This window comes from Triturus cristatus, chromosome 5_1 (genome assembly GCF_964204655.1).
Source record: "Triturus cristatus chromosome 5_1, aTriCri1.1, whole genome shotgun sequence".
Classification (NCBI taxonomy): domain Eukaryota; kingdom Metazoa; phylum Chordata; class Amphibia; order Caudata; family Salamandridae; genus Triturus; species Triturus cristatus.
The window spans coordinates 812,025,563-812,048,615 of NC_140587.1; the positions used below are offsets into that span (position 1 = coordinate 812,025,563).

The 23,053-nt window shown below is 44.7% G+C and overlaps 1 protein-coding gene across 2 annotated transcripts in view; it reads left to right on the forward strand.

Moving 5' to 3' along the window:
- Positions 1-23,053, forward strand: part of LOC146831505 (adhesion G protein-coupled receptor E1-like) — a 722,905-nt gene that overhangs the window by 684,789 nt on the left and 15,063 nt on the right. For both annotated transcript variants that reach the window (XM_085605840.1, XM_085605842.1), the window contains one exon: positions 7,513-7,604. In XM_085605840.1, the coding sequence (XP_085461966.1) occupies positions 7,513-7,604 (92 nt within the window). The remainder of the gene's footprint in view (positions 1-7,512; positions 7,605-23,053) is intronic.

Sequence of the window (23,053 nt, forward strand, 5' to 3'; positions counted from 1 at the left end):
CAGATTTACAACTTTTAGTAAATCTGGGATTGTGTCAAATTCAATGGGCAGATGGAGGGGAAAGCCCATGCTCCAACCATGGAACACCTACAACAACGAAATGTAGCACAGAATAGCACAAGCAGCTCTGTAGCATTACATTTCTTTACAAAGTCATGCAAAGGCGTCACAAATCACCCCTTGCCTGACATTGTAAATCACATTTAAGGACTTGCATTGTGTTATGATGTCCTGCATCATGCATGGTTTCAGAGACGTAGGCCTGTCTGTCTATGAAATATCTAGGACTTCCCTTGTGACCTGGAGGGGTGCTTCAAGCATGGCCTGATATTTGACAACAGACAACTTCCTCTGTCCTGGGTATAAACTTAAAGCGGTGGTAGCAACATACTATGTTCAGGGGATTAACACAGGCCGCCCCTGCATCCTTTGCAGCACGGGGGGCAATGCCTTCAGGGGGACCCCAACCCTTCAAGGGGCCCCACTCAGCCCCAAGCCAATAAATATCTGTGAACCACTGGGGACAATGGGGGCCCTTATAACATTCTGCAGGGTGGCACCACAAATTCACATTACACCACATACTATGTTTTGTCAATTTTTAGAGTGATCGACCATTTGAATCTGTGTCAGTGAGAAACTGTGGCCACCTGACTCTTTTGAGTAACGTTAAGCTGTTATGGGAAACCCAGAACCTTCCTGAGGCATTCTGTGTCCATGTCCTTTATAAATGAACAAAATTAGAGGATTTGCTGTGTCATAAAAGTTATGGTCAGGGCTCTAGAAAGGTAAAATAAGAACTCATTTTCTTTGAGCTCTCAAATATCAATGATAAATCAATGTTTACAGTATTCGGCTCAAATAAACCATAAAAGTATATATTATATTTGTCATCCCTGTCAGTAAATCATTCTGATATGCAGATTGAAACACATAATTTCAACAATAGCTGCAGTCCATCGGTTAATGCCCTAGTATTCTACTGCAGTTGCCAATATTGTTCTAATGAATAACTAGAGAGCTAACATTCATATTTATGACAAAGGTTGTCACACCTGAAGCAATCTTGGTGGAATCAAAGCTGAAAAACCAAAGACATTTCCTTTAGAAATTAACAAAATGAGGGAGTTCTTTTTTGCCATAGAACTTATGGTTAGTGCTCTAGTAGGCTAAAATGAGGACAAGCAGGTGGCAGGGGCAGTGACAGCACACTGGACCACGAAGGGTAGGAAGGAGGAGGCAGGGACATGCATGTGGACAATTGAGGGCAGGAGGACAAAGGCAGGAGCAGCAAGCTGACTTTTCTGTATTGTTTCCCAAAATGTCCTATGGGCATTAACATGGGAAAGCAATGGTGTGCAACCTTCTTTTTTCTTGTCGCTTACTTGACTGATCACCTTGAAACTTCCCTGGAAGGAGCTGAAATCGAGAAATTGTTTTAAAAATGTTTTTTGTGAAGATCCTTCAAACGGCACTAAAGCTATGAGGGTAACAAAAACTGATCCCCATATGGAAACTCTGACCTATCTATAACTACACATTGCCATCCACCACTGTATAATGCATTCCTGACATGGTGGAGGACGGGGTACGTCCCGGACTGATCGGCAGCTGCTGAATCGACGCAAAAAATTACAGCTTTTTGCCTCCACCTTTGATTTGAAGAAGCACAACATTCAACACTACTGGGTTGTCTACATCACTAGGTACCTCATTGTTAGGTTCTGGTTTTTAGGTCATGACATGACATTAAGAGTGAACCAACCAACGTGTGGATAGTTTACCTTGATTCGTCCTGATGAATTGCCACTTGATCGGTTTGACCCACCAGGCAAGAAACATGTCAACCTCAAATTTATAGCCAGTATTGGACATTACTCCTGAAGTGGCCTCCACTATCTGTTTTTAACTGAGACGAGTGGACTGTCGTACAGAAATTGAATTTTTGAGCACCACTGGCTTCCCCTTTTTAATACTCTCCTCCACACCTCCACTGTACTTCTGCTCACAAAAATCTACACCTAAAGGCCCTCTACCAGCACCGTACTGAACAGCTTGGGATAAAAAGATCTCGGAAAAAGAGCCCCTCATAGGTGCCCATCAGGCATTGCAGCACTGGCTTGACAAGGAGCATGCCCTAGGATGAAGCATGACACCCAGCTGGGTGTGTGAGGGCCCCACTTTCCAAATTGGGAGACACTCCACGATAGGGTCAGGGAACAGACCTTCCTAGCCTCCTCTTCGCTGCCTTTCCCCCTTAGGAACTGCATACCCTGTTTGCTTTAATTAACTAATGAATGCCTTTACAAAAGTTAAAAGCCGCCATTTTATGTTAAGTACATTTTGACTGTGTTCAGGGTTAGGACCTCAGATAAAAGTAAGAATTAGGTTTTATTGTTTTTTCCCTACCTATTAGCACTTTATTAAAGTGGTATTAGGGAAGGAAAAGTATTGTAATTTTTCTATGCCACTTTACGCTATTCCATTATATGTGACTCTCCACTGTATGCCACTACAAAGTACCCTACTCCACTCCACGCCATTCCACTCTACGCCACTCCAAGCTACGCTATTCGAATCTACATGTCTCCACTCCATGCCATTCCATGTCACTCCACTCTATGCCACTCCACTCTATACCAATCCACTCTACGATATTCCACTCTATGTGACTTGACTCTATGCCACTCTATATCCCTCTGCTGTACAACACTGCACTCCATGCCACTCCATTGTACGCCACTCAAATCTACGCTTTTCGACTCAATGCCACTCCACTTCACGCCACTCCTTTCTATGCACTCCACGATCTGATATTCTACTCTACGGCATTACACTCTACACCAGATCAGTATACGCTAGTCCACTCTGTTCTAGGAGTGGGCGGAGTTTGCTGAGTTTCACTCTATGGAATTTTGTGGAGTTTCACGAGCCGGCGGAAATCGGAATGTTGCCCTGCTCATAATGATTTTAGTGCTGTGAGCTTATTTGGTGTTGCAAAATCAGCATGAATGGCACCACATAGCATGACAGAGGACGCTGCTTCTTTGTTGCCACTCAAGTAGATTTTATACTCGAGCGACAACTTTCTCAATGCGAATGGTCACGACCGCCTGCAACTACCCGCGTTGAAAAAATCTCATCTGGTGCCATTCTAGTACCCAAAAATCGCACTAGGAGACAAGTGTAAGGGGCAGTGGGCAAAACTCCATGAACTCCACCAACAGAGCGGAATTTATGGCCCACCGCTCTATTCCACTCCACTGTATGCCACGCCAAGCTACTCTATTCCAGTGAATGTGACTCCAGTCTATGGCACTCCACTCTACGTCACTCCATTCAATTCCACTCCACTCTACTACACTCCACTGTACACCTTTCCACTGTACACCAATCCACTGCATGCCACTCCACTCTACGCCACTCCACTCTACTCCACTCCACTCCACCTCATGCAAATCCACTTTAAGCCACTCCACTCTACACCACTCCATGGTACGCAATTGCAGTCTATGCAACTCCACTCAATGACACGCCACTCCATTTTACTCTACTTCAAGCAATGCTATTCTACCCCACTCTATGCCACAACACAGGACGCCTTTTCACTCTACAACACTCCACTCTACAGCACTCCACTCTACACTATTCCACTCTACCACACTTCACACTACAACACTCCACTCTACAACACTTCACTGTATGCCACTCCATTGTATTTCACTCCAGTCTCCACCACTCCATTCTACGCTATTCTACTCTATGCCACTCCACTCCACTGCACGCCACGCCACTTTATTCTACAGCACCCCATGCTACGATATTCCACTCTATGGCAATCTACGCCACTCCACTGTACACCAGAATACTGTACACTAGTTCACTCTATGCCACTCCACTCTATGCCACTTCAATCTATGCTACTCTAGTGTGCACGTCTCCAGTCTACAGCACTCCACTCTACAGCTCTCCAGTCTACTTCATTATATATCTCTCTACACTATTCAACTCTTCACCACTCAACTCAACATCATTCTATGCCTCTCTACTCCATGCTACTTCACCGTACGACATTAGACTCTACAGCACTCCACTCTATGACACTCTACTGTATGCCACTCCATTGTACGCTCCTCCACTCTACGCCACTCCACTCTACTCTTTTCTACTCTATGCCACTTCTTTGCCACTCTACTTCCACGCCACTCCATTTTATGCCACTCCGTGCTACAATATTCAACGCTACAGTATCTATGCCACTCCACTGTACACCAGAACACTGCACAAAGATGTGCAATTTTGCCTTTAGAATTTGCAAATTACCACCAACTTCAAGTTGCTGGTAATTTGCGATTTCTTTGAAAAATGCACTTTTTTGCATCTTGCAAATTGCCATGTGGCGCACATACATGCCCTTAGGGCATGCATGTTCGTCACATGTGCACACATGCTTATTTCAGGGGTGCAACAGGGTGTCCTTTTGACACCCTTGCACCCTTGAAATTGCATTCATAATTTGCGAGTACCTAATGGGTACTCGCAAATTGCGAATGTCTTCCCATTCATTCCTATGGGCCTAGAGGCCCATAGGAATTAATGGGAAGGTATTCCTTAATTGCGAATCGCAATTTGAAATTTCGCAATTAAGGAATACGTAGGAATCGCAATCCTTTTGTGAATCCTTAATAGCGAATCGCTAAATTTCGCTATTAAGAACTCGCAAAACGCTTTCTTGATACATATGCCCCTATGTCACTTCACACCACTCCTTTCTTCGCCACTCCATGCTATGCTATTCCAGTCTATGTCACTCAACTGTACACAACTCCACTCTACGCCACACACTGCTCGCTATTCCACTATATGCCACTCTACTCTACGCCACTCTATGCCACTCCACTCTATGCTATTCCACTCTATGCCGCTCCACTCTACAGCACTCCACTCTACAACACTCCACTCTATGTCACACCATTGTATGCCACTCATGTCTATGCCACTCCTTTCTATGCTATCCTGCTCTACGCTACTCCATGCCACACCACTCCACTGTATGATATTCCACTTTATAGCAATACACTACGTCATTCCACTGTACCCCAGAATATACGATAGTCCACTCTACACTACTCCACTTTACACCACTCCAATCTATTCTGTTCCAGTGCATGCAAATCCAGGCTACCGTATTACACTCTATACCACTTCACTCTATGCCACTCCACTCAATGCTATTCCACTCTACAACACTACCTACTCCACTCCACTCTATGCCACTCCACTGTGTACCAATCCACTGTATGCTACTTCACTGTACACCACTCCAATCTATGCAAGAATTATCGTATCCATCGGTAACAGTGAATTACGGGGATGCTTTTTACCGAGTGGTTCTGAGGGACATCAAATAGACAAGGAGAGCAAAGCTGGAGTTGTCTATGATGTCACTCAGAACCCCAGGATGAGAAACATCCCTGTCATTCACTTCTGACCCATCTATAATTTTATGTTATGTATCGTCCCCAAATTCATCTGCCCCTGCTTTCAACTGCTACTCAGTGGCAGAGAAGTAATGGGGGGGGGGGCAATACATAACAAGACTTCTGTTACTTATCTCTGTCCCAAAGGTTAACAATAAAAAAACGTACTTGCCATCCTCGACCAACCCCGGCCACCTTCCCTGCTTACCTTCTCCCTACTGCAGCTGTGCTTTCTGCTTTCAGCCAAAGAAGACAAGCAGAGCTGCGCTGACAGTCTCTCTGAGAGCCCCGTCAGCCTGGCCTGGAAGGCTTTTGTGATATCACAACAGTGGGTACACAGTTTTGTTATCAACTGTTGCTATGTCATTGCAGTGCGTTATGAGATTTAGAAACTGAAATGAATAATAGAGGCTCTCTGTGAAAGCCATACATAAATGTACACATGATTTCACACGAAAACACATTTGCTGGCTAAGCAGAACATTGCTTATCTAGAAGCATCAAATAATTTTCAAACTCTGTCAGAACGATCTGCTGTTGCTCTAAAAGCATGGTATGTGTTAATCTCTATAGCGGGAAACAAGATTTCCTAGTACTTGAAACAATCGAACTAATTGTGACTAAATGTATCTATAGTTAACCTGATTTAATATGTGGTGCTTGCCCACAGACACCACATGGAAATATTTGGAAAAATCACAGGGCCATAGTTATGTCCAAGACTTCCTGTGCTGCATTGCTTGACAGGGAAAGGGTAGGAATGCGACCTATTTAAGTCAACACAGCACATTCCTGCCTTTTCCCCTGCACTGGTGCCCTTTTGGCTACCTAGCATCAAGGGAGGTACTCATGCCTGCGTTGTAACGCGGATTGTTTTTTGCAGGAAGGGGCACCTTCCTGCACAAAAACAATCCCCTGAGGCTTTTTTCTCTTTCTGTGTGCTGCAGAAATAATCATATTTCTCCTCGTTATACCTCACCTGTGGAGGTGAAATTTTTTGGCGCATTCCCAGGTCTATCACTTCTGGTAAATCTGAGAATGTGTATAAATCCATGGATGTTGCTTGGGAACACCCAAGCAGCTCCCTGGTGCAGAGTACTGCAACACAGTGAATTGCGCTGCTTTGCATTACTCGAGATTTATGAAACCACTCAGGGCTATGCAAGATGGCCTTGCATGCCTTCATAAATCTCATTTTTAATTTGCGTCACTCTTGTAACACGTTGCGTGGTGCAAGAGCGACGTAAAAGGGGCTCATAAATATGCTTTGCAATGTTTGGCGAATACAGAAACACATATCCTAAAATAATGGCAATTACACACAAGTGTTTATTGAAAATGTATTCCATATGTGTGAAATGATGCTTTGCCCTGGAATCTAAAGGCCCAATTAGGAGTGTCCCATGAAATTCGATGTGTATGATTGCCCATGTTACTGACCGTATGGCAAATAAGGGGACATCCTCCTGCACAAAAACAATCCTGTGAGCCATATTCCTCTTTCGATGTGAAAGAGGAAGTAACAAGGAGAAATAAAGATGAGAAGGCATATCTTTTTGGCATATCTTTTTGCCATCCAGTGATGGTAAATCTAGGAAAGCGTCAAAATCTATGGGAGTGGCGTGGGAACACCCATGCAACGCCCATGTGAAAGCCATCCCAGGGCAAAGTAATGCAATGCAGCAATTTATGCTTTGTTGCGTCACTCCTGATTTGGTGTAGAAACCACCAATTTCACATGTAATTTTAAGTGGATTCTCTGAGTAGGAGATATTTACTGCACATGATAAATACTGCTTACTGTGTTAATGGTAATTACTAGGAGCAGTATATATCCACCTTTTTTGCAGTCCCTTCCCAATCCCACAAACATAGACACTTTCATGTGCATAGACAAATATGTATAGAATTGTATTAATGGAAAATCAGCCTTACATGTCTTAGTTACAGAAATATATGTATCTACCATGTGCATCATGTCCAGAAATTTATTACTAAAGACCTAAATGTTTTCCTTTTTTCTTTATCTTAGATTAACTCAACTCTGTTTGTCATAACTTTAGTTATGTTGGCAAAGAAGCTCTCATCTGTCAATGCAAATGTGTCAACCATCAAAGACAAGAGGTATTGTATTAATTGTCTGAAAAATACCTAGCTTTTTGGATGACTTTACTATGTTTGTTAATGTTTTGCAGCTTTCACAATCATGCTCCAGAGCATTTATTTGGTACAGAACTAATGATATTTAAACCAACATCTTGAATAATACACATATCTATTAATTTCCCTCTGTTTTTCAGCCCTAACCTCTGCGGCGTTATAGCTGCAGCGTCTTGTCTCTTCCAGGGGCTTCACTAAGGAGTTTCGCTTGTCCAACATGTACCATGTCACTCCACAATTATGGTCTCAGAGGATAATTGATAGACTGCTGAAAGATATATGCTTAGCCATTTACAATTTACTCTTCTCTTGGTTGTAAAACCAAATGACGCCTGTCCCAAATCAAGCTGAGGAGTAGGCGATCCATGGTGGATCAAGTGTTTCAGATGCAACAGCTACTTAAAATGTAAGGCCAAACTGAGCTAAACCTACTTATCCAGGAGCCGGGCAGTAGATGAGGCCTATTCTCTGAAGCCTTGAGATCATGTCATATATAACTAGAGCCACCAGGGCCTCTAGAGTATCTGCTCAATGCTGAGGCTCAACATCAATAGTACTGGGACACCGAGGTCGCAGCTTAGTCAGAGGAGCAACTTCCTCCCACCTCAGTGAGCAAGTCTCTCACAATTGATGTGACAGTTGACAACTCAACAGAACGTCCCATGGTCAGGACAAGGGATGAGAGAGGGGGAGAGAACTACTGTTTGGAAACAAGGGAAATGAAAAAGGGTTATAACACTCCTCCTTACCCGAAGAAAATAACAAAAGAACAGGCTGCATGAGGGGGACATCTCCTTAACCAGCAGGTAGAGCAAACCCTTGCTGAAAGAGGTTGCAGAAGTAAAATACATAAACAAAATCAGAACAATGTTTAAGTAAAAACATAATTTTCATGCCACTTGGGTGGAGCACATGCACCTCTTAGTGATGCTTTCCTATTGTTGCTAGAGATATCATCACATCATCCAGAGGATTTGAGATGGGTTGAGACACAGAATTGAATTTGGAACTTCTGTCAACACTCGAAGTTTGTCCATTTTCCAGCACAGCCACATTTCAGCCTAGGCAAATAATTTCCGGGGATGAGAAAATATACTGCCCTCATTTTTGCAAAAAGCGGATAACCTCAATTTCATCTAATCCACTCGATGAAAAGTGGGCTTTTTCAAGCAATTATACTTTTTTTGTATTTCATCAGGTGAGATTCAAATTTTTCTATGCTTCTCTCCTATTTACCTAAACATGGGCACATGTTTTAATCAATGAAGGTGTGATTTTAGTCCTAGGATTTCATCCTTTAAAAGCATTGGGGGGGGGACAACTGTGATACTTCCTACAAGGTCTTTGTGGCCAGTACCCTCGTAATCTCTGCCCTCTGCAAGCATTCCTTTACTATGATATTTATTCTTTACACTAACCCATTGGTGTGTGGATGTATTTAGGTGATACATTGACATTCCTTTGAGTGAGGCTTGCATTAAACTATAGGGAACTGCACCCCATTGTCTGTGATTGGAATTTCCGGGATACCTTCATCAAGGAAGCTTTTGTGCAAGAAACCAATCAATACTTCAGTGGGGATTTGGTGTACACACTTAGGACCTAATTTAGAGTTCGATGCATGATTTACTTTGTCACAAACGTAACTGTTTTCCCATATGCCATACTACATGGCATTATGTCCAATGGCACTTATAATATGGGGATAGTATATCTGTCACCTTTGTGACTGAGTAACCCATCCATCAGTCTCTATATCAGGCCATTAGTCACAACCCAATGTGTATGATATTTTTCACTGAGGATTTTCTGTTGGACAGGCTCTATAATGTCAAGTACCATTTGGATCTAAGTTCTATTAGGTACAGTATTGAGGGGAACCTTTCTGAGAGAGTGTGTTTTGTTACTTTCAGAACATCGATAACAGTAAGAACATCTATGACGTTACTTCACTTTGCTTTGCACTTAGACTGTCCATGCCTGGTCTTCAATATTTAGAATGCACTTTGTGCTTGGTCAGGCTAAAACCCAAATTACCCAAATGCACCCAGTCTATAATCTTTTTTCTCAAGTTGCACGGAGGAATGATTTTCTCACCTCTTCATACCACCCCTTTCATAACAGTTAGGGGGTCATTAGTATAGCAGGCGGATCGCCACCGACAGTATGGTGGTGGCGATCCGCCCGCTAAAAATCACCGCCCACTGCTAATTTCCCCCCGCCACATTACCATGGCGGACGGGAGGCAATCCGCCCGATTGCCTACCGGGTGGAAAAGCAGTTAATATGGTGGCGGTGTCTGGTAGACACCGCCATCCATATTAGTATGCAGGCGTGGACCTGCCTTTCCGTGGTGGCGATGCCGCCACGGAAAGGCAGGCGGTTTTCAACATTGGGGGTCTGTAGCAGGCCCTCAGGGATTCTGGGGGGTGGGGGGTGCACATGGGGGGTACCTATGGTACCCCCTGCAGTGCCATGCACAACATGGCAGGCACCGCGCGGTGCCTGCCATGTTGTGCATGGAAGTGCACGACATGCCTTCTGGGCATTGCGGCGGGCGGTGCTGAGAGCACCGCCTGCCGCAATGTCAGGATTCGCATGATGCGCCCTCCAGTGAGGCAGGCGCATCCTAATTTCACCAACGGGACCCCCGCACCAATGGCGGGCGGTCCCATTCCATGACAGGATGGCCCTCACCTTCCAGTATATATGGCAGATTACGACTTGAATTAGGCCACCCGTCCTGAATGCTGTTCTCTAGTGCTTTTAATTCTTTTAATTTTCATGCACTCTTCCAATTCCTGTTTACTCACAATTGTTAGATTGACTGCAACAAACACTTCATCCATTAAGCCTTCTTCATCACTAGTATCCATTTCTAAAGGTATAAGTGAAAGACAGTCTGCATCTTGAAGTAACATCCTTCCAACATAGGAAGCCTGTGGGAGATTCTAGATGTGGTATGCTCAGAACCTTTGGTAGTAAAAGCAAAGACTAAGGGTTTGTGGTCTGTCCTAATTACAAATGGCATGTCCCAGAGAAAACACTGGTAGTCTCTAACAGCCCAGTAACACCATAGTACTCAAGAGCTTCTCTTACTACAGAGTAATTATTCCACAGTCCCTTTAAGGAGCGAGAAGTGAATGCAACTATCTGCTCATTCCCCATCAACTAGTTAGGGGAGAGTGACACCCAGACCTTTATTGCTAGCATAAGTGGTCAGCGGGGTAGGTTTATTAGGATCAAATTTACCTAGTGACAGGGATTTGGCAATGGCCGATTTAACTTGGTCAAAAGCACTTTGACAATCAGATTTCTATGACACGTGGGTGTTTTTCTTTAAGAGAAAACGCATAAGTTCCGTCATGTGGTCACATTAGGCTCGGGCAGGAAAGCATCATTTTACATGCTCATGTTTAAAGTTGACATCTTTTTCTTGACGTTGACATTTAACACACATTTGCTGGCATGCTTTTATGGATAATGATCCATGAAATAACTTTGCTTACACTTACACATCTTTGTAGGCATATTATCAGAGTCTTGAACATTCTGTAAAAAAGCTAAAGTTCACTCCACAAAATTATGTTGTTTATTTTTTTTGCCGGCGACAGCTTTGTCAGGTTAGAGTCAATAATGACAGCCTGACTGGGACTTCGGCATGGCAACATGAGTGAAGTTTATTATATAAACAGCATCACTTATTTGCCTAGTTAGAGGAGCATTTTGTGGACACTGTGAAGGTCGCCCCATGCCGGAATTCCAGCCCAGTTGAATCCTGTTTACCTCTTGGGAAGGATGGTGCCCAGCTTTATACCAAGACTCGCTCCCAGATTAAACATGCCCACAGGTAACTGGGTAGTTAGAGCACCCTACAGAGATTCTGGCAGATTCACCCACCCTAGGCATACTAGTTTAAGAAGCGCTAGGTTGGAGCACAAATACAACTGCACTTATATGCACACATAGGGCCCGATTCACAGAACAAACTTAAGACTAAATCCTAAACTTAGTACCATTCTGGTATTCACAGAATGCACTTAGTACTTCTGGTATTCACAGAATGAACTTACTACTTTTGCTATTCACAGAATGAATTTAGTACTTTTGCTATTCACAGAATGGATTTACGACTCCTAAACTTACGTCCGCACTCGGGCCGGAAATTCCGGCCCGGAGGCGGAGCTTCCGGCCCGGAGGCGGAGCTTCCGGGCCGGAGGCGGGGCTTCCGGGCCGGAGGCGGAGCTTCCGGCCCAGAGGTGGGGATTCCGGCCGATTTAGCTATGGCTGAAATCTCCACCTCCGGGCCGGAAGCTCCGCCTCCGGCCCGGAAGCTCCGCCTCCGGCCCGGAAGCCCCGCCTCTGGGCCGGAAGCTCCGCCTCCGGGCCGGAATTTCCGGCCCGAGTGCGGACGTAAGTTTAGGAGTCGTAAATCCATTCTGTGAATAGCAAAAGTACTAAGTTCATTCTGTGAATAGCAAAAGTAGTAAGTTCATTCTGTGAATACCAGAAGTACTAGGTGCATTCTGTGAATACCAGAATGGTACTAAGTTTAGGATTTAGTCTTAAGTTTGTTCTGTGAATCGGGCCCCTATACTCTATGTAACAGCACAATCATTGAATTGTTCATTTTCTTTGCCATTCTCGTGATGCTGATTACTCTGTTCTGTTTCCTTCTATTGATTATTGCAGCACACTTATTTTACACAATAATCTTATTACTTCAATAAATATTGAAATGCCAATTTGAATATTTCTTGTGTCGCCCTTTGGGCATGCATGAGTTCTCAAACAAAGGGGTTCTAGATCTGTTTTCACAATTTCCTTGGGGAGTTAGGGCTGTCATGTTCTGAGGTTGTACATACCACCTATTACCTTGCTATGTTAGGGGTACAGATGGTGCACTGTGAGCTAGCCAGGACTCGGGTCAACATATCCTGATGGTGTGCTTAGAATCAATCTTGCACAGTTTTGACATTTATGGTGTCCAACAAATGCACAATTTTACTGAGAAAGTATGAACCGTACGACAGGTCCACTGGGCTAGAAACATTTTTAACAAATTTGGCATGCAATTCTGCAAGCCCCAGAAAGGATTGAAGCTCATCCTTTTTTTAAAAGCTTCATCAAGATCCATTTTGGGTCACATTCCATCTTGAGATATTATGAGGCCAATTTACCCTACCGACCTTACCACAGTGTGGCATTTCTCTCTTTTAATTGTGAGTCCTCCCAGTCTCAGCCTTGACAGAACCCAATGCAAGGTGACATTATGATACTTTTTGTTTGACCCAAATATCAGGAAGTCAGCCCAAAAGCCAAGGATATTAAATGAGCCTTCTAGTATAAGTTGCACTATGTGTTGGAATGAGGTAGCCGCTTAGGCTAGGCCGAACATCATACACAAAAAAGGGGAAAGTCCCTAGTAAAGGCGTGCATGCTAAAACAGGCTGCATTGTTAGTCAAGACCAGTTTACCTGTTAGTCACGGCAAGTTTCTCATAAATGCGGGCAAGAAGATGCCTAGTAACCCAAATATTGGCATTCAAATGATGCAGAGCCACACTTAGGGCCATATTTATCAAGGGGTTGTGTGGTTCAAAAATTACGCAACCCCTAAGATGCGATTTATCAAGTAACACAAGGCCCTCTTGCTTGGCCCTGAGTGGCTTGACAAATCCAGAGTAACTCAATGCAGCACAAACCACTGTGTTGCATTACTCTGCCCCAGGGAGGTGTTCCTTGGGTGGTGCGTGGGCATCGTATGCATAACCCATGGATTTTGACGCATTCCCAGATATACCATGACTGGTAGATCTGGAAATGTGACAAAGTGCAACGGCTTCCCAGGTGAGGTGTACTGAGGAGAAATATCTTTAGTTCTCCTTATTACTTCCTCTTTCTATGTGTGCTGCGTTCTGCGGCACACATAAAGAGAGGAAAATAACTCAGGCAATTGTTTTTGTGCAGGAAGGAGCTCCTTCCTGCACAAAAACAATCCTGCTTGCAATGGTGCAAGAGTGCCTGCGTTGGCACTAGGCAGCACATTGTGCAGTAATGCACTGTATTTAGATAAATATGGCACATTCCTGCCTAATTCAACTCTGTGTCACATTTTTTATAACTATGGCTCTAAATCTTATGTCCGTTCCTCCTGATTTAGCAACAATGACTACAGGTGCAAGGCATTAAGAAATTAAATGGGTTTTATGATCCCTATGTCAAATAATTTACCTAATTTATTTTCTAATGGTGCCTGCATAGGATGGGGAAAAAGAGCGCTTCTTATGAATTGTAGGTGTAGCATTGGATTGTAGTTTTGTGTAGTGTTGATAATTCATTAACAAACCAATCTTACCCTAGCTTATATACATAGATTGATTCACCAGGAGGACAGGATTAGAGCAATTGGGATCGAGTTTTATCCCACGATTTTTTGGTTGTCTCCATCCTAGTAAATTAGAACCACTTTTTGTGACATCAACTTTTCTTACTGTGGATCTACCCTTAATGGTAATACACATTCTCACCATACCCTCTAGAGATATGGATCATCATTGTAACTACCAGGCTTAATGTCTGGCTGTACTAAAACAAAATGTAATTTCAGAGACCATTTCCTTAAACACTTAACTGTTTAGAAATGTTAATGGGGAACAGGAGTCTGCAAATAGTATTACAGGTTTGTTGTCTAAAGAAATTTCGCCCTTAGGGGATTTTAGATAGTTGTTGTTCTCATTTATTTGAAAAACAATTTCTTCTCTGCTCCTTCGACAGAATATATCACATAAATATGCCCTAAGGCATGTGTTAATATTGTACTTTTTTCCAAATTAGAGAGACGAGGACCCTCTTGCTTGACATATAGAGTTGTTAGCCAGATGTCCACTACTACCAGAGGTGTAGCATTTAAGTCTGTCATTGGAAATAGTGGGGTCCTCATCCTTCCTAGTTGAGAGTTCCTTTTTGTGGGTTGTGGGCTCCTTCTACTTTGCAGTTTGTTCGTATTTCTTTAATAACTTAACTTCCGCCAGTGTCCAAGACTGAGCTTTTTTAGGTCTCGCCTGACCCAGCGCATGCGCTGGTCTGGTGAGACTTATTGAGAGGGCTCCAAAAAATGCTACCAAGCCAGCCTAGAGCTACAGTGCATGTGCGCGGGCGCGCGCGCCGCGCGTTCTTTCACTTTTGCGGCCCCACGGCCGCTTTGTGGTTTGATCGCGATCACTTTCACTTTCACTTTCACGGCCGCACGGCCGCTTTGCATAGCCAATAGGTCTCGCTTTTGGGACCTTATAAGTATTTAGTTATGCAACTGTTGCATGGCTAAACACTTATAAGGTCCCAAAGGTGAGATCTATTGGCTATGCCAATGCTTGTTTATTTCTTTCATGCAGTCAGCACTGTGTGTTCAATTCTACTGCTTTTGCTAATGCGCCTTTTAAATCTGGATTTTTTTCTAACAGTTTTTCTTGTACAGATGGGCTATTGGTATATTCAATTCCAAACAACTGATCACGAATGAGGGAATCTATTAATAAGCCAAACTCGCAGCTATATAGGAGGTTACTGTTTACATTTTTTCCTGAGTTCCCAAAAATGTGTGCCTTTCCATGACAATATTAATTTTCTGACTGAATTGCTCTTGTAGTGTATTAAAAGTAAGTTGGTAAACATCTAATTAGGCATCAGATTCTTTCCCTCCACCCTCAGAAATCTCAGATAAGTTCTCATATAATTTTCTGCCTTCTATGCCCAAATTATGCAGGAGAATGTGTTGCTTGCGCAAAGGTGTGAATCTTTCTCCACCTTTTGCTATTAAATAGGATTCAAAAGGTTTTGTCCATTGTGTTCAAGTATAGGAAGGTTCTCCTATAAGGAAGGTTCTCCTATTTTAAATGGTCGAGGCTGTGACATGCTGGTTGCAGCCACAATGAGAAGGATAAAAGCAGAAGAATAGAAGTTGAGCATGTATTTTTCTGTACTGGTAATATTCAATGTATCAACAAGCTTTTTTCTTGTTGGCGAAAAGGAAGAACAAAATTGCAAGTCATCTTACTTTGTGAGACAGGAGTGGAGAAGGAGTGGCTTGTGTAGTGTCTTGCGATTTTTTAGAATGCAGACCTTTTGGCTCTTGACGTACTCCGTAGAGCTGCGATATATGTGTCTGAGTTCAATGTCATGAAAGCTTACTTAAGAATGTGGAGTACGCCATTACACGTAGCAGAATAATGGCGTGTAATACAAAGCCCCGCGTGGTTGTTGGCGGGTAGCCAGGCTGGGAAGACACAACAAATGGCGAAGAGATAGGGGATAAGTAACCCAAAGAACGACCGCGCGCTCCCAGAGAGTTTGCCGTGGTCCAAGCAAACTGCTTGTGCGTGACACTTGGGTGTCGCTATTGAAGATCAGAGTCGATTCTTCCTGCATGTGTAGTCAAAGTGCAATTCCAGCCGCTGTAAAGCACATGAAGACAACGGAAGTGTTGCAAAGAATTTACACGTTGATGGTTGAGAACCTGATGGTCAAGCCATGATTGTCCATGATAACTCTGAGGCTGGTCTCTTGCAAGACCTCAGAAACAGAATGAATGACGCAGGCTGAAATGAACAGCCAACAGGAGCAGAAAGAGCTCCACCTTCAAGGTCATCCACTGATGAAGAAGCTACGCGACTTAGAGTTATTGATGGATGCTCATCAGATTCATTCAGACGACGAATGCTGAGAGAAACTCTTAGTTTTGAGTGAGTGTTGATGGCTGCTAGAGCTGAGGAGCGTTCTGAAACACAAGCCACTGACATGGAGGCCTGAGGTGCCCAAAGTGAATCAGTCATGAACATAAAAAATAAGACAAAACAAAAGGCTGAAGGACACAAAGTGCTGTCTACAAGTGAAAAGAAGTTATGTTTTAGATGTGGATTTCCATTTCCACTTGAATGTAAATGTCCTGTCATTGGACAGATATGTAAAGGCTGTAGGAAAGAGAACCATTTTAAGACAGTTTGTAAAGTGGAGAAAAAAGCAAGTGTGTCATGGCGCAAAGACAAAATGGCCACCAGAACATTCTATAGGCAACATTCAATGCAACCCCACAAGGCCAAGCAGAGACATTGAGGCAAATTAATACTGAATGAAGTTGATTGTCGTCTAAATCATCGTCAAACAGTTTGGCCACCTCAGTATCCAGTGGAAGTGAGGAAGATGGTTGGGCCATGTCAATGTTTACTTCAGAGAAAAGAGCGCATTTCAGACTGGCCGCATTTGAGGAAAAATGTCAGTCAGAGAAAAGTCGACATGCCAAAGCACCAAAGTCATGCAAACGTTGTCCAAAAATAACATTAAAAATAAATGACTGCCCAATCCCTTTCATCATTGATCATGGCACATCGATAAATTATAATGTGTGAAGAGAAATATCATGAATTGTCTCCATTACCTCGACTTAAGCCATTGACAACCAAAGTGTACACTTTGGCTGCACCGACACCCATAAAAAGTCAAGGTTCATTTGTAGCGACATTGATAGTACGCACATGCGCTGATATGTGCCAAGCAACCAAGGCAACTGAACTAGAATAACATCCAGGTCTAGATATTGCTGAGATGATAACGCAACTAAATGGTGCCTAGGTTTTCTCTTGTCTTGATTGAAATAAAGGTTATCATCAGTTGGAACTTGAAGAAGGTTGCAGGTACTTTTCCTCCTTTTCTATAAATGTAGGTCTGTTTCAAAATAAAAGACTCATTTTTTGTGTGTAATTGGCTGCAGAACTTTTCCAAGATGTCATTCAACATGTCATACAGCCGGTTGTGAATGCATTTAACCATAGCAATGACATTGATTTTTGGAGCTATACAGAAGAAGAATGATAAAGCTCTCGGTCAAGTATGTCACTTACTGACTGATGCAGGCCTGACAAGTATGAGTTCCACAAGACTAAATCACAATTCTTTGGCCATATCTTTTCTGATGGAAGTATGACGCCTGATCCTGCTAAGGTACAAGCGCTGTATAATACTGATCCCCCTCAAGATGTTTCTAGGATGCGTTCATTTCTTGGCATGGCCAGTTACTGTTCAAGATACATACCAGACTTTGTGACCATAAGTGCTCCCTTACGAGAGTTAATGAAGAAAACATTTTCATTCAAGTGGTCACAGGGATGTGAGAGAAGTTTCAAGAAAATCAAACAAGCCATTAAAACTGCTACGTAAATGGCCTATTTCAATCCAAAGCTTCACATATAGGTTGCTTTTGACACTGGCCCCGTTGAGTTAGGCACTATCCAGGCACAGCACAGCAGACACCCCCATGCTTGAAGGCATATTGTGGCATATGCCAGTAGAAGTTTGTCCCAAACAGAATGTGCTTACTCTCAACCCAAGAAAGAAAGTTTGGCCATGGTATGGGTTTCTGAACAATTCCATTTATTGAAGGTTGAAGAGGAATTCAAGAACCTGTCATCTATGTACTGCCTCTCGGCGAACATTGCTCAACATACTCTTCCCATGCCAGAACTTCCAAAGCATGCATGGGAGAGAATAGCCATTGATCTCTTTGGTCCACTCAACATTGGACATCATTTAATGGCAATTGTGGATGAGTACTCTCGATTTCCATTAATAGAGGATCTCTCATCCACAACTCATGAGCAAATCATTGAGAGACTTGACGGCATCTTTGCAGCGTCGGGTGTTGCAGCCATTTTAAAGTCTGATAATGGCCCGCCGTTAGCACAGTATAGAATCCAAGGAATTTCTGAAGCATCTTAACCTAAAGCATCAGAAGAGTAGAGCTGTGATGTAGGTGTTAGAGTGCAATGCCATGAAAGCTTGTTTTAGAATGTCGAGTTCGCAATTACACGCAGCAGAATAAAGACGTGTAATAATAAGCTCCACGTGCGGCATGGCTATTGGCGGGTATCCAAGCAGGGAAGCTCTATAGTTTGTATTGAGGTGACAGAAAAACATCAATGGGGTGTTATAAGAAGGCGCCCAAGTAGTAGAAGCAGCCAGATTATTGGCTGAGACACTGCACCAGGAAGAGAGTGCAAGTATGGTGAAGAAGCTAATGTAGAGGAAGCTGCTGCTGCAAAGGAAGTGAAGGCAGCAGCAAAAGTGCTCTGCACGTTCCTTTAGAGAGTCAGGAGCACTGATGCGGAGGTGAGGAGGCCCAGGACAGAGCCTGGTAGAGCAGGAGTCCAAGCACTACACTCTAGGGCCTTGTAATGAAAGCAGCAGCTACAGCAACACGCATACTCATCAGGGGGTCAGCAGTTTGAAATTAAGCGCAGTATGTGACTTGAAACCAGTAGAACGCCAGCTGGAAAGATCTCCCGAAGTAGTGGCACCAGACCTGACATGAGACGTAGCCTTCAGCCCAAATCTGAGAAGAACATCATGGTAGCAGAGGAGAACTACGAAGCAACATTGTCTAGAGTGGCATGACATTCCATCCATCATCCTCTTGTTGCAAATTATGAATTTATGCCCTGAGTGTGACGGGTATGCCCAGAAGTGGGTCCCGTGCTCACTGTGCCTCAGGACTCAAGCTATACCTTATTGATGAAACCTAAGTCTGGGGTTGCTTGTGGTCCCTTCTGAAGGGGTCCTCACCTGGCAGTTTGGCACAGACTGTTCCCATGAGGAGCAAGGTCAGTAATGATTTGAATAAGGTGTTTGTATGTCTAGAGTGTCATGGTGGGCGAAAAGCAATGGACCTGAATGTGGCCTGAGTGATTGCCAGTGGCTAAGATTAATTCAACCATTACATCCATCACCTTGTTGTTGTTGCAGGTTATGCCCTAGTGTGGTGGGTATGACCTGACATGGGTCACATGCTCACTGTGCCATAGGACTCAAGCTATAACTCACTCATGAGACATAAGTATGTCAAAACCAGCCCGGTGTTCCATTCTGGAGGCAGCCTTTGCCTGGAAGTTTGGGCAGATAGTGCCTGTGGGGAGCAGGGTCGGTACTAATTTGCATAAGGTGACCTTTGCCTAGAGTGGCATGGTGGGTGAAAAAAACGATAGATTTGAATGCGGCCCCAAGCAATTGCCAGTTGCTGAGATTGATTAATGCATTTCATGCATCACCTTGTTGTGGCAGTTTAGGCCTTAAGTGCAATGGGTATGCTCCGACGTGGGCCTGTGCTCACCACACCACAGGATGCAAGCTTAATCTCACTGATGAGGTCTAAAAAGGTCGAAACTGGTCTGGAGTTGCTTGTGGTCCCTTCTGGAGCGGGCCTCACCTGACAGTTTGGGGCAGACTGTTCTTTAAAATCGCCAAATCCCTCCTCAAGCCGTTTGAGCCCACCCCTTCTTCTACTGACCCCTCAGGGCGGTGCAATAATTTGGCGCAGTTCTTCTTTAACCCCTTCCCCGCTCATGACGGAACCGTTCCGTCATGAGCCACGGTTGCCGTGTGCTCATGACGGAACGGTTCCGTCATGACAATCCTGTTGGCGGCCGCTCCGCCTGCGCGGCGCTGTTTCCCCGCCTGTGCGAGGGGACAACGCAAATGGGCGGAGTCATGACGGAACCGTTCCGTCATGAGCACAGCTCAACTGTGGCTCATGACGGAGCGGCTCCGTCATGAGCACAGGCCCACCGCGCTGCCCCCCTGCCCCCCCCAGCGCTGCAGCGGAATGTCCGCAGCAGCGAAGGGGTTAAAAAAAATTGATGATATCTATTCTATCTTCCCGCATCCATCAGGACAAGGAGGTGTTCCCCCCTCCACAAAGCTTAGTCCAACTGCTAGGCCGAGGAATTGATACTATTCCCCCAATGGATTTGAAAATTCTAAAAGCTTATGCTCACCAGCTGAAATCCGGATCCCCCAGTGATGTGATTGCCCCTGCTCTCATCAATCAGGTTTTTGACTCCATTGGTTCAGTTATTCTTGACCTCATTAACCTTTCATTATCCACTGAGGTCGTTCCATCCTTATGGAAACGGGCCATGGTCAGAGCCCTTCTGAAGAAACCTTCCCTAGACCCGGAAAGTTTCGCAAATTATCGGCCTATATCGCTGCTACCAGGGTTTGCCAAAATATGCGAAAAATATGTTAATACTATCCTCTCCGCATTTCTGGAAGAGAACAATCGTCTGCACCCCTCTCAAACTGGTTTTCGACCTCAGCAAGGCACTGAAACAGCCTTGCTAGCAGTGGCGGTCCGTCCATTGGGGGCGTTGGGGCGTTGCCCCACTAAGCACAGTCACTCACAGTCATCATGGATGCTAACATTATGAAAGTTGAAATAAATATTTTGGAAATCGATCGATCGATCGCACGCACTGTGCCACTGACTCGCGCACTCCGGGATAAGCCCGACTCAATGTGGACGGCACTGGGGGCGGGGCTGCTGCAGTGAGTGACTGACACAGCGCGAATAGTGCAGCAGGCAGCAGCAGCAGTGTGCGCATGTCAATTTTTGGGCTAGTCATGACTGGCCCGAACATGCGCACACGCACACAATACCTTGACCTTCCCTCCTCCCCTAGCGACTCAGTCTCAGACAGTGTGTGGGTGTGGCGAGGCGAGGGACCCTTCATACCGCAGCCCCCGGGTCTCATTATGGGCAGGGAGTAACCCTGCTCTTGGCCCAATCCTGTTGCAGTGCGCTGCTAATACAGCGCCATGATTGGCTAAGACACCGCGCAGCCTGCATGGTGCCGCGCGTGGGTGGTGGCCGCACTTGTATGGCCAATCACAGTGTGGCTGGCTTATGTGAAGCCAAGCCATGCAGTAGTGATTGGCCATTGATTTCCCGACGCGTACGCTGATACGCTCGCTGACTCGGCAGTCGGCACGTGTCGCTCGTCCCCGCGCCAGTGCTGCCACATGACTCGAGTCACTCACGGACACGGAGTCAGTCACGAGTCGCACTGTCGCAGTCGTCGTTATTCACCTGGCCTGGCAGAAAGGTAAGGCGGCACTGATGTTCTATGCAAATATGCATTGATTTATGATTTTTGAACCTGAATCACCATAGATGGCGGCGCGCCCGCAAGGTTTTGTATTTTGTTTGCTTTTGAAACATGCACAATTGCCTCCATTGCCTCATGTAACGTAACGTTTGTTAGTGTTTTGAGTGTCTGCCAAACGGCCCAAACCTACGTAGTACGCGGCCGCGGCCTAGTTAATCTCTCCCTCACTCCCACAGTTTTCATCTCTCACAACCGGTTATTTCTTCCCCTTTGACCTTTCTCGATGCTCCCCACACCACCCACACGTCCCCCTCGCGCCTCAGTCCTTTGTGCCCCCCTCCCCCTCTCCATCACCTTAGTACGTTCACGGCCTGTCACAACAGTTTTCTGAGCGGTGTCAGCGCTCGAGGCCCTGCTCGCATTATAAAGTTTCAGGACAGCCGTCTTGCGAGGCCGAAGTGAGCTGGAAGGTGGTACCTTTTCAGTCTGTTTATTCCCCCCTCCCTCGGCCCTCGCATTATCGCATACCCTTTCCTCAAAAAAAACCTACAAAATGTGGTTTTGTGCTGCTGAGTCACGCGTTGTAGTGTCATAGATTTGTGTCCAGCGCCTAGAATTTATGCCATTTAGTGCAGCATACCTTCTACTTGTACTTTGTACTCTTTTAACATGCACACGTCACCTTTCCTTTTGTAACGTATCGTTTGCTACATCTTGTATTTTGTTTGCTTTTGAAACATGCACAATTGCCTCCATTGCCTCATGTAACGTAAAGTTTGTTAGTGTTTTGAGTGTCTGCCAAACGGCCCAAACCTACGTAGTACGCGGCCGCGGCCTAGTTAATCTCTCCCTCACTCCCACGGTTTTCATCTCTCACAACCGGTTATTTCTTCCCCTTTGACCTTTCTCGACGCTCCTCACACCACCCACACGTCCCCCTCGCGCCTCAGTCCTTTGTGCCCCCCTCCCCCTCTCCATCACCTTAGAACGTACACGGCCTTTCACAACAGTTTTCTGAGCGGTGTCAGCGCTCGAGGCCCTGCTCGCATTATAAAGTTTCAGGACAGCCGTCTTGCGAGGCCGAAGTGAGCTGGAAGGTGGTACCTTTTCAGTCTGTTTATTCCCCCCTCGGCCCTCGTATTATCGCATACCCTTTCCTCAAAAAAAACCTACAAAATGTGGTTTTGTGCTGCTGAGTCACGCGTTGTAGTGTCATAGATTTGTGTCCAGCGCCTAGAATTTATGCCATTTAGTGCAGTATACCTTCTACTTGTACTTTGTACTCTTTTGTAACATGCACACCTCACCTTTCCTTTTGTAACGTATCGTTTGCTACCTCTTGTATTTTGCTTGCTTTTGAAACATGCACAATTGCCTCCATTGCCTCATGTAACGTAACGTTTGTTTTAGTGTTTTGAGTGTCTGCCAATTATTGCAATATTTTACCTCTACTCTACTTGTACTTTGTATGCTTTTGTAACAT